The following is a 12,113-nucleotide window of genomic DNA, read 5'->3' as shown; positions in this document are numbered from 1 at the left end:
AGACACGCAGTGTGGTAATTTACCTGACCCTTTGCATTTTAATGAGACAACAAGGATTTCACAAAGTGATGTTTTTTCAGTGGTTAATGGTGTCAGCAATGTTGTAATTGTAGGCAGAGGCACATTAGCTGAACAACCACATGTAGGAAGGGCTCCTCTCAACAGCCCCTTTGGAGAACAGAACAGGGTATTATCATTAAGCCTATGTCATTTGCATGCTGCTAATCACTTAGTTTATTATCTTGTGTATCCATTGTCTTTCTTTAATTGCCCTTTAAATTAAAATTAAAAATAGTTCCAATGCCCATGATAGTTGTGATAGCATCCTGATTATGAAGATAACTTCAAGAAAATGGAACATACAGATAAGATATTACAGGATTACAAGATAGTCTGAAAGTTATGTGCCATATCAGGCAGTCTCGTGAGCTTAACTCTGATATCCTTCTTGTTTCAGTACATATTGTTTGTTTAATAAATGGTAATTTATGTGCATGTAGATTGTTTATATTAAGGGACATACTTGAATTCATAGATCAATGTCACTGTTTTTGTCTTTAGTGTGGAAGCTCCTGAGAAGGTTCCAGGAGAAAGTTAGATTTTAGTTCTTTGTTCCAAAAGCAATGGCTCATTCATTTCCATGGAAACTACAACAGATACAAAGATCTCTATAGCATTATTTGACAAACAAAATTCTCTGCCACAAAAATGCCATTTGTTCTGCATAGAGGAATTCAGTGACACACCTTTGCTTCATATGCACTTCCATGTTGGATGCCTTTTTTCAGGCTGCCTCTCTGCTGCAATCTGTTGCATGGCATCAAAATTTAATGGAATACTGGTGGGAGAGTTTAAACTCTACTGCTGTACCACCACCACCTGCTTCTAAGATCATAAGCCAACATAATAAAATAGGAGGCATTACTTTCAGAGCAGCCTCAGATATTTTTCCTGATTTGTTCTACAGTTTTTCTTCAAATATATTGGCAGAATAATGAGTTTAGGTGTTTTCATTGAATTTCTTAGTTCTGCTAAATTTGTAACAGTCTGCTTGTTCTGTGACTTAGAATGAATCTCTGAGGGCAAAAATGAGAAATCATCAATGAAAACAAACAAACAAACAAAAAAAAGCCAAAGAGATTTTGCTGAAACCAGTCCATGTCATGAGGGTGCTGAGAAAAACTTAGGGGAATTGTTTCTTGTGTTCCTTGAGGAAAGATGGGTTGGATTAAATAATGCTACAGTTGTATCAGAAATCCTTAAGAACAAATGCTCCATGACTGACAAGAATAAACTCGCTCAAAAACAGTTTATGCTTATGCTTTAACCAAAATAAAATTAATAGAATATACTTGTGCAATTCTGTTTAGGATTTTAATTTATGTATTTTAAAGACCATCATTGTTGTAAATCCTCAATAACTTAGACATTTTTCATGTTCTAACTGTTCCTGTATGAAGACATCTTCTTAGAACTGTAACTTTAAACTTTTCAGTAATAAGTTCCTCTGTGTGTGTGTGTGTGTGTGTATGTATATATGTATTTTTACCTATATACTTACATTTTTGTCTTTCATGGTACTGTGATTAGCCATGTTAGATGTAAAGAAACACTAATTTTTTTGACATTATGTAGTTTGAAGTAGGCCATGTTATTTATCTGCAGATTTATATTTCATTATCAAACTTTTTGAAGCACCTCACACTTCTAATAAAAATCCACATTTCAAGTTGAATATTTGTTAGAATCAGATAACAAGAAATAGAGGTTTAGAAATATTAAAAGCCCCTACTTCAAAGGATGGCTGTTTCCACTAATACTGGTACTACTAAAATTCTAATGTGAAAACAAAAAAATTTAATAATCTGTTTAACCTTTCAATAAATAATATCGAGTAGGAAAGTTAATGTGTTAAGTGTTTTATTAAGGTGTTTTTAAACCCAAAAGTAATGTTTAGATGAGTGAGTGACAGTAAATAGTCAATATGATGCTGAAAAATAAGAAAGAGTTCATAAATTTTCAGAATTATTGTATTTTGTACTAGATACCACATCATATATTTTATAGTTGCTACTTAATTTTCACTACTTAAAGAATACCACAAAACATTTTACCATTATTGTTGTCTTTACCAGCTTGATTTCTAGTAAAAATTGATTTTGAATACCATATAAATTAAATAAATATAAGGTTGATGTAAATAAACCTATGCTGGTACTTTTTTAATATATACAAAGACATTTTAACTATGTGAGATAAGCAAAACCCTTAAAGATCTTAGCAAAATATTGAAATAATGTGAGATGCTCCATCATGATAATTAATTACTTTTCTTTCTAAGATTTATATACAGTGAAGATGGGAAAAATTGTGAGCCAAAATATTGCAAACTTAGGCAATGAATGTTTGTTTTTCCTTTTTGGTTCTAGAATCTGTACTGAGTGAAACAGGGGTTCTCAGACCTTACCAACAGGGTGCCAACAGTATTATCACTGTTTTTCTTCAGACATTGTCTACATAACATTATTAGCAAACGTTATGCTATTAGTTCATAATTCAAAATACACAATTACAGACCTACTTCAATTTCTCCCTGATTCCTTAACTGTACAGTTTCTGTTTACATGTTTTCTATGTGAAAAAAAGGGGAGTAGGAATGATCAGAAAGTTTCATTGTGTATGTATTTTCTATCCAATCCCTATTTCCTTATTCCCATTTAAAATTGGGCACCATGTGTTATTTGCACGGTTCTGATAAGACTGCAGCAGAGATGTAGTATAGAGTAATAGATTGGCTTGAGTTGCAAGTGGCCACAAAGATCACCTAGTTCCAAGCCCTATTGTACCTGGGTGAGAAAAACTTTTGTCCAGAAGTTATTTGAGTTAGTGTTAGGCAGAATATCAAATTTGTTTTCATATATGACATGTCTTTAGCAGAGCTATTATTCTGGAGTTGTGTGTATTACAGGAGGCAGCATTTGAGTGACAAAAAAGAGTTTGACTTGGAGTTCTCTGAAAAAATCTTGGCTTATGGAGGATCTTCCTTTTAGTATGCCAGACCAGAAGGAAATTCTCTGTTAACATATTTAAATTCTATTTTAACGCACTTCTCTTTAATATAGTTTCCTCAATATATTTGATGTTATGTTTAATTTGTGTTAATAATATAATTCTCTGTTAAGATATTTAAAAATATATACACACCTAAATGCAAAGAAACAAAAGAAAAAAATATTCCCTTTATTCCAAGCATTTAATCAAGTCCTACGAACTTAATTTTTTGGGAGCCACCTGTATACTGACACTTGTCTATGTGCGTTATGGCATCCTGTCAGCTAAAGTGTTGTGACAGGATATGGTGAAATCTGACAGGACTGATCATGAACACAAAATGCCCCCTAGTTGTCACTCTTTGCCAAGAGTTGTTTTTTACAAAATGAAGTAAGATTTGAGAACTTATGGATACTTGTAAATAGATTAAACTGCAGGAAATGTGCAGTAGACCTTTGCCATATAAATTAGAGGTGGTCTTGATCTGAATCCAACCTGTCTCAGCACTCACTTCTGGGAATCCAGTTCAGATTTCTTTGATAAAATGAGGCCTTAGCCTTACCAGTTAAATCTTTGATCCCCAAGACAGCCTTGAGTGTGGGATTTTAGTTTTGACTCAGCCTATAGAGAACTTAATGAAATCTTATCATAGGTTTCCAGCTCAGTTCCAGCCTGAGCAATTTAAAAGTCTGCTGGCACTGTTTAGCCCACACAGATCATGAAGACTAACATAAGTAAAACCAAGTAAATGGAAAAACAATATTGCTAGAACAGAGTGACAGATGTTGATTATCACAAAATGTCTGTTTAAACATTTTGTATGGATCCATTTCCTCACTGCATACACCTGAAATTTTGTAGAAGCTATAAAGTAATCGTACTTAAAGATGTGGAATTTTCTTAACTTCATCTGCTAAAGAAATTATCAGAATACATATTGCAAAAAATTACTGCTGAGGTTATTACTGTTGCAGCTCAGGGGAGCTATTCAGATGCCTCATTTATTGGAGCTTAATAGATTAAAAGTCCAAATTGAGTCTCATGATATAAACCTAATCAAATTCTAATCTGCATAATTTTCCCATAAGCAGCAGTGGGAAATTCACTTAATTTATGTCCCAGTAGTTGCCAATCATGTGTTGGACAACATTGTTTCATGTATTTATCAAAATATTGCTTGCTTGCTAAGGGATCAGGCTTTGCTCTCCATTTTTACTAAGGAAAAAAATTATTTAATATAATGTAGGATATAATGACATAATGTAGAGTCTTGCCTAACATGATTATATACAATTTTTAATTGTAAGGTTTCCATTTTATTTGTATTTAATGAATATCTGTCTCTGTGAACTAGGTAATATAGCTTGATTTATTTGATAAGTTTTATTCAGCATATTTATCTATTTTTGTTTGGGGTCTCAATCTGCAAGGTCTATTACTGATCAAACTGAGAAAGATTTGGCATCATTGTATAATAAATTATTTTAGCTGCAAAGATGTGCTGTACTTAGATGCTACCAGCTTTATGCTTTAGGAAGTACCTAGCATAGAAACCTTTTAAAGTAGTAAATGGAGAGTAGAAACAATTCAATAAATGAGCACCTTGAAGACTAATGCTATAATTGAAGTGGGTAAAAAAGGCAGGAATTATCATTTCTGATGATGTTATGGATGTAAGTATACTCCACGGTAAGTGTTTTGGATAATTGCTGATCCACGACATGTTGAATGAACAAATATGAATATCTCTTCTACTTCTTTTCAAGTGTGTCTTTGATTCTACTGGTCCTTCCTGAACAAAAAGAGAAAAAGCAAAGAATGTGTTAAGAGAATATCAAGGCTATGCTTTGACAGGTTTTGATAAAGAAATTTCATTTGCTTTAGTAGTTTTAAGTTATATAAGTTATTGTGGTGAACCTGGGCAGAGTTACGGTCTGGGTAATTACTGTATGAAATCTTGTGTAAAAATCAGGCGTTTGCAGAAGGACTTCATCATGGAGCTTTGTGTGTGGTTGATAGTGATACTCTAAATGAGTGTCAAACTGGGAGAAGACTAATGTAAATGCCTGTGAATAAAAAGTCTCCAGGTTGAAAACAGAAACAATGTGGTATCATTCAGCCGCAGATTTCAAGATATTGAAACTCCAGTCTTTCCCTTAATTTTTGATTTTACAACTGAACTCCACCCCACTAGAGCAGTACAAGGAGTGGTATTCCTTTACATTTTCAACATGTGTGTCCAGTAACGGACCCAGGAGCAGCTGGAAGAGCAAACATCAGCACTGCTCTGTGCTTGCATAAGAATTTTGGTTTGGACATTTTCACTGTGAGAAATTCAACAGAATAGGAATGAACAGACATTAGAGAAGAAAGATGAGCAGCTTTTCCTCTGCAGTGTTGTTCTCAACATTCGCTAGGGGTTGTTCCAGTCTCAAAGCATTGGAGGCTTGTTACAATTGAGACAGGTATCCTCTTCACCCTCCATTCCTTGTAGCTGTACCTTGGCCTATGTTTGGGCCCAGACATGGAAGAGAGCATCTCTGAAGATGCTGCTAAGATTGCAGCTTGAGGGAGCTTGGAGCTTACAGAGGCACATCTGCTCTCCCGCATTTCTCTTCTCTTCAAGACCTTTAGATAATCTCCAATAAATTTTTAGATCTTCAGGCACAAATTACAATAGAAGTCAGAATTGATGTCGAAATTTAGGATATTCTGGTTCTGAGGCCAAACTACAGCTCTCTGTCTGAGACCTCATGGGACATTTGAAGCTAGAATTGTTTCTAAATTGAATGGCTGTAACAGATTCCCTTGAATGTCAGCAGCTTTTTAGCTGCATGACTGCTGCTGAACTTTCCTGGTGTACCCCAGTGGCTGTACTTCGGAGAATAACAGGTATAGTCTATCATTACATTGAATTCAACAGAATATTAATGGACACTGTCAGCAAACAGTAGCAAAGGGATATAGCTGTGAGCTCTTTTTGTAAGAGAATTATTTCTTTTTGTCTGGCTTTGCTTAATGAAAATCCTTGTCTCATATTCCTTCATGTTCACTTGTCAAGAATGTGTTTGGCAGTTTGCTGCCTGAAAGCTCCTTGACTATGCTCAAAATATGATTTCTGTTTCATGCTTCTCAGATGAGCCAGAGCTAGTTCATAGCATGTATGGTTTACAAATTATATTTCTGAGGACTTAAGTGCTTACTTTAGCAAGCGAATCCCATGGCACCTTTCCCCAGAATAGCCTTAATTAAAGGACATTATCAATTTACATGGTACTTTAATGACAGGACCACAACCTTTAGAGTTTTCAATCTGGTAAACTGCATTCTGCCTACATAGTTCCAGTTTAGTAAAACATGCAACTTTTGAAAGGGAAGGGAGGCAAAAGGGGAAAGGAGAAGGAACCATAAAGTATCTTTTATGAATCTTTGGAACAAAAGATTTTTTAATAAGTATAGCATAAAAATCTGGTTTGTGAATGTGCCCATGTTGGATACAAGTGTTGTGCATCCATTCAACAGCCAAATTTGTCTATTTTAAAACTGTAGTAAACCCCTACCAGTGCATCAGCAAACTAAAAGGATCTATTCACTGCTTCATAGAGCAGGCCTTACTGCATTTCACAGGACGTTACTCAGTTAGTGAACTGCATGAGAACAGAAAAAGCAGTTTGTGTCCAGCACAAGCGGTAGATCACTTGGCCACCATCAGATCAGTTGCTCCAAACCTCGTGTAAGCAGAGCAAACAGTGATTATTGCCAGGGTTTTCAGTGGGCAGAAGTCATTGTGAAACTGTGCCATCATTTCCTAATTTTGAACTTCAAGCCATTTCCTCCCTTGGAGTTTATGGCTGCTAGCAGCACTGCCAGCTGTGGTAGGATGACCCCAGATTTATTTATTTATTTTTTTAAAGCCCCCAGCTGTCATTGTATTTCCTTACACAACTTCAGCTTCAAGTGACTGTGTGAATTTTTCTCTAGAGATGGATCCCGATGAGCAATTGTAGCTGCAACTCCCTCAATTGTTTGCTGAGCAAGGAGACACTGTGGTTATAAGATCACAGCTATCATCCCTGCTTTACTATTTTTATGAGTGTTAATGGAACAAAGTTTGGGGACTGAAGGAGAAAATGGAATATGAAAAGGAAAATGAAAAGAGGCTGTGAGGAAACCATGTCATTTCTAAATGAATGCTCTGTGCAGAGGAATTGGATCTTTTCACAGCAGAAAATGGATCTTAAATCTGATGCCTTAGCTTGTTTCAGCTTCTGTAATGAAATAGACTTTTCCTAATACCCTGTGACCTGAATTTCTCCCTGCTTTATGGGTGCTATTCCTTGACGTACAAACCTTTATTTTCTCAAGTCAGCATTTGATGATGGATGTCAAAATACAGGTCATGTATTATGCATATAGCAGTACCGATTTAAGGTGTTTACTTGTCAAGTTGAAGAAATTCAAAAATGTCACATTCACTGAATCTGCACAGCTGTCACTTGTAGTTTTTCATGCCTTTAAATGAAAGTTCTGATAAAGCAGGTTAGTTTTCCTGCACTTTTATAGCCTATCTATAGAGTTTACATTAAGACTTGGAAGCAGGATTGTGACCTAAAGGTGGATGATGCCTTAGGACTCCAAACATAAGCACACAAAATCTTTAATAATTCCAATTCTTTTTCTGAAAATATTTCAAGAGTTGTATACTTTTTAGAGGTGGATTTGTAGAGGTGTCTGAATTAATCCCAGGCAGGGAAATTAAATTAAAATAGCAAATATTTCTTATATCTTCCCGGACCATAGAATAAAAAATATTTATTCATGAGTCTGTTTTTCATTCAAGGAGAAAACAATATCCCTTTAACGTGATTCTTGCATTCCAGACTGAATGCACTGTGTGTGCAGTGTGCAATTACAGAGCTCCTGACAGTCTGTGTCTAACAGAAATGACACATTTACTTAAATCTTCTAACATTTCTAGACATTTGTCTAGAAAGACAAATATTTGAAGATATTGAGAGAGCTGGCTGCAAATAGCCACCTATGGAGAGTGTGTGTGCACAAACATGCATGCCTGCATGTGTGTACACTGCAGTAATAAGAGGGTAAGAAGAATTTAGAAGCATTTATGCCAACTTTCTTCAATTTGCTTTTAGCTGACGGGGAAATACTGATGTGCTCTTACCATTTGAAGAGCCTGATTCACTGAAAGATTTTGTTGGGAGTGCATCCTGAGATAGGGAGAGGAGAGCCCTCAGGAAAAAGAAGGGAGTGGATCCTCCATGAATACCCCCAGAGGTACAACACTAGGGTGCTTGGGTTAGTGGACATCTGGCTGACCTGCTGCTGGGGGTAATCCCAGGGCAGACTCTATACCAGCTGGTCACCATCAGTAATGAGAACTCAGCGGACACTGACCAGCCAGTCACCCCTGGTAGTGTGAGTACCTCTCTATGAAACTGATGAATATTAACTAACTTGTTTCTGTGTACTTTTCTTTGAGAATGGCAAACCTTATGCAGAAGCAATGGTGCTTTTGTGCAGAAGCAATGGTGCTTTTTTGCAGAAGCAATGGTGCTTTTGTAATACATCCTCTACATGCAGTCCTCATGTTGTAAATAGGAAATTCATACTGCCACCTTTTCAAGGGCTAAGACTTTTCTTAGTGATTCTACTTTTATTAGTTACCTATTTTATATTTCATATAAACAAGATTTAGGGAGAAATAAACTGAACATCAAATAAAAGTCAAGAAATCCATTATGTCAAGAAGTCCAGATCAAGTGGTCCTTGTAGTTTGAGTTGCTTAGAGGTAATTTGATAGTGAGGGTAATTGTCACTGGAAAATAATTGATAATTCTTCCTAAAAGGAAATATAAAGCCAGTACTGCGTGTTGAAAAATGCAGTTTAGATTAGAGATTTTCTAGTATGTAAAATAGTCTATAAACTGAAGAAAAAAACGTGTCGTCTTGTTCTGAGTTCAGTAGGAGATGAATGTACCGAGTTTAACCGAGAGAAACAGTTTTCACACTGCAAGAAAATAATGATGTTATACCAGGATTTTTTCTGTGATTAATTTAGAATTGGCGTATGAAAAAATAAAAGTCATTTCAGGTCAGTAACAAGAGAGTCAAAAATCTATCCTTGATCTGAAATCGAGGAAGTCAGACAAAATGTGTGTGTGGTTTAAAAAAAAAAAAAAAAAAAAATTGGTCTCAAATAAAATCCTAAATTCAAACTCAGGGTTCACAATCACCTCTGCAGTGATAATATGAGATGAACGTTGCCATGCCTTCTACAGCTTTAATAAACAAGGGAGATGAAGTTTATTAGTCAAATTGTGAATTTCTGTGATCACTGTTGCATGAATTTTTATATAACTACCTATATTCAACCATTTACAATCAAACTCCAAAGGTTTTGCCTGTTTTTTTTTTGTTTGTTTCTTTTTGTTTTTAATTTTAAGAAAAAGGAGCTTAGTTCCAAGAGCTTCATTTCAAACCGTGCAGAGAATCAGGCTGACAACATAAAAATTATTAGTTTGCTTGAGATAAACCTTGCTGCTTAGCAGAACTTTTCTCCTTTAAGTGCGTCTTGATATGTTTTCTTTCCCGTCTTTCTTTTCTATACATTCCCAAAGGTGTAAGTCTATTTCTAGTTTCTTATCATCGCTTTTACATACCATTTGTAAAGGTATGTCTTTTTCCTTCCATTCTTTCTATTTTGTTAGAAAAGGTCCTTCCATCTCAGAATTTCTATAACTATAATCTGCGTAAAATTACAGATTATGCAATGTATGTCTGAAAGGCAAAAGGACTATTGGTTTTACTGCTCCTGGAAAACAGTAAATCCTAAATCCTCTATGTTGATTGAACGTCGGACTTACTAATGGAAACACATAGGTACTGCTTGTTAAACTACTGTTTTACAAACAAAACACTATAATTTTAATTCAGGTTTAAGGAAAAAATAATTTTTTACAGGATTACTTGAAATAATCCTGTTTAATTTGTCAGGCAGCTATGAAAATTAACTATCCCACCCAAAACAAAGACAACTGCTAAAAGGAAACAAAAAATAAACCTCTCTGAAACTGAAGTTGCTTTTTGTGTGTGTGCATTTATTATTTTTGATTATATTTAAGCAAGCAAAACAGTTAGTGTGTTTTGATATAGAGTACCTAGGATAACAAAATGTTTTTCAGCTTCTCCACTAGCTAGCAAATAACATCTTACTCTGTTTAATTAAGCTGTGTATTTCTGAAGGATTACACTTTTAAGAAATAATTGTTGAAAATTTAGTCAAACTTCTAAACAAACAAACAAATAAATGAATGAATGAATGAATAAATGAGAGGGCTTTATTGTGCTTTCCTTAAAAAATTAACGTATAGGAAATTCCTTGTTGATGGTGCTTCTTTCTTAAGAATTTCTGTCATTATATCTATGAGCCTAAAAAGTTGTTTTCATTTTTAATGTCTAAATATCTTTATTAGTTTCGTTTAATTTTGTTTTATTTTATTTTATTTTTCAGGCTTTACACCCCCTGGTATGGATAGGTCATCTCCGGACAACAGTCCTGTCCATGGCCTGTTACGTCAACCTTCCATTACAACAGGAGCCAACATCCCTATTATAACAGAGCTAGGTAAGAGGAGCATTTATCCTATCATGTACACTTCCCTTCTTACGTGGTATATGGAAAATACTGCATCTTACACTGCCATGTTTTCTGATAATTCTTTTGAATTGCGCTCTCGAAAGATTAGTAACAGTTGTTTCACTTCATTTGAATAACTGAAATATATTTCTCTCTTTCCTGTGTGTTCTCTCTATTTTCTTTAAACAAACACTAACAAACAAGATGTTTTTTACATAGTGTACCAAATAAGCGGGGTTCTTTGTGATAAGATTATTTAAAAAAATCCCTAAAAAACCCCACAGTAAGTATGAACAGACATTTTCTGTGCATTTTAGTAAAGGCTATTTGTTTATTTCTTTGTGGTCCAGAACTGTTTAATCATGTGTAACCAAACTCTGTATAACAATATGAGATATTTTACCCCTGAGAATATGATGTTAGGTAACCAGGCTCTGATTTCCACTCTAGCTGTGGGTATTTGTGTTGTCAAGTGGTGTGATGTGAAGTGCAGAAGCTGTTCTGCTTTTTCATGGCAAATACAAACTTGATTTGTGGTCCTTTGTCCTTTTATTTTCTTTTTCAGTTTTATTTTTTAGAGCCTTACCTGTCTTTTTCCCTTACTTCATTCTCTTTCTGTACTTTCTTTTCCCCTTAAATACTTTTTACTTATTAGCTAAGCCTGGCAAACTTCTGCCTTTGGTTTCAATCAGTCAGGAAAAAAACAGTGGAACCCACATTCTAATGATAACTGAACTGGGTAAGAAGTGCCTTTTTCCTTCACGTCACTGTCTTATTTTCCGTTGTTGTTGTTCTTACTGTCATCAGCTTTTTCTTTATTTATCTGGCTGTATCAGAGGGGCTACCCTCATGGCACTGCTTTGAATGTGTTTTATTTGTGGTTCTGGTTGAAATTGACTGTCTTGTTCTGGCCTTTCTTAATGATTTTTTTTTTCACGCAGCATCAGTAAACCTTTGATCACACTCGTCTGACCTGCCGGCTGTTTTCATAGCACCTCTCACCAATTCATTTTCTCTGGCCTGGGCTCCCACCTCCTGGGCTCCTCCTCCCCCTGCCAATTTTTCTCTCCTTTTCTCTCTCTTTCTCTGTTTGTTATTTCAGCCTATTGTCAATTTGGTGGACATGCCTTAGCAGTGCTCACAGGAAGTCAAAGAAGAAGTAAAAGATATCAGAAAAGAACCCCCAGTATCACGCTTTCCCTTCAGCTATTTGTATTTTGGGGGTAGTATGCTGTCTGTCTGAAGTTCAGGTTTTGAAACGGCAAAAAAAGCATAGAAGCTTCTGTGTTTTTCCCATAAAGAGAGATCTCAGAAGCTTCTGCAAGCAGTGTTTGATTAACATTTCCTGCAGTGCAGCAGCAGACATCCAGGCCTACCTCACCCAGCCTGGAGACCTTTCATAGAC

General features: G+C 35.4%; 1 protein-coding gene across 10 annotated transcripts in view; it reads left to right on the top strand.

Moving 5' to 3' along the window:
• KCNMA1 (potassium calcium-activated channel subfamily M alpha 1) overlaps nt 1-12,113 on the top strand; it is a 422,031-nt gene that overhangs the window by 388,986 nt on the left and 20,932 nt on the right. For all 10 annotated transcript variants that reach the window (XM_065746496.1, XM_065746495.1, XM_065746491.1 and 7 more), the window contains one exon: nt 10,583-10,696. In XM_065746496.1, the coding sequence (XP_065602568.1) occupies nt 10,583-10,696 (114 nt within the window). The remainder of the gene's footprint in view (nt 1-10,582; nt 10,697-12,113) is intronic.

This window comes from Cyrtonyx montezumae, unplaced genomic scaffold (assembly GCF_038088225.1).
Source record: "Cyrtonyx montezumae isolate F1298 unplaced genomic scaffold, pur_monq_1.0 scaffold_4, whole genome shotgun sequence".
Lineage (NCBI taxonomy): Eukaryota > Metazoa > Chordata > Aves > Galliformes > Odontophoridae > Cyrtonyx > Cyrtonyx montezumae.
Note: the sequence above shows the minus strand (reverse complement) of the source record. Positions and strands in the feature narration are given on the sequence as shown.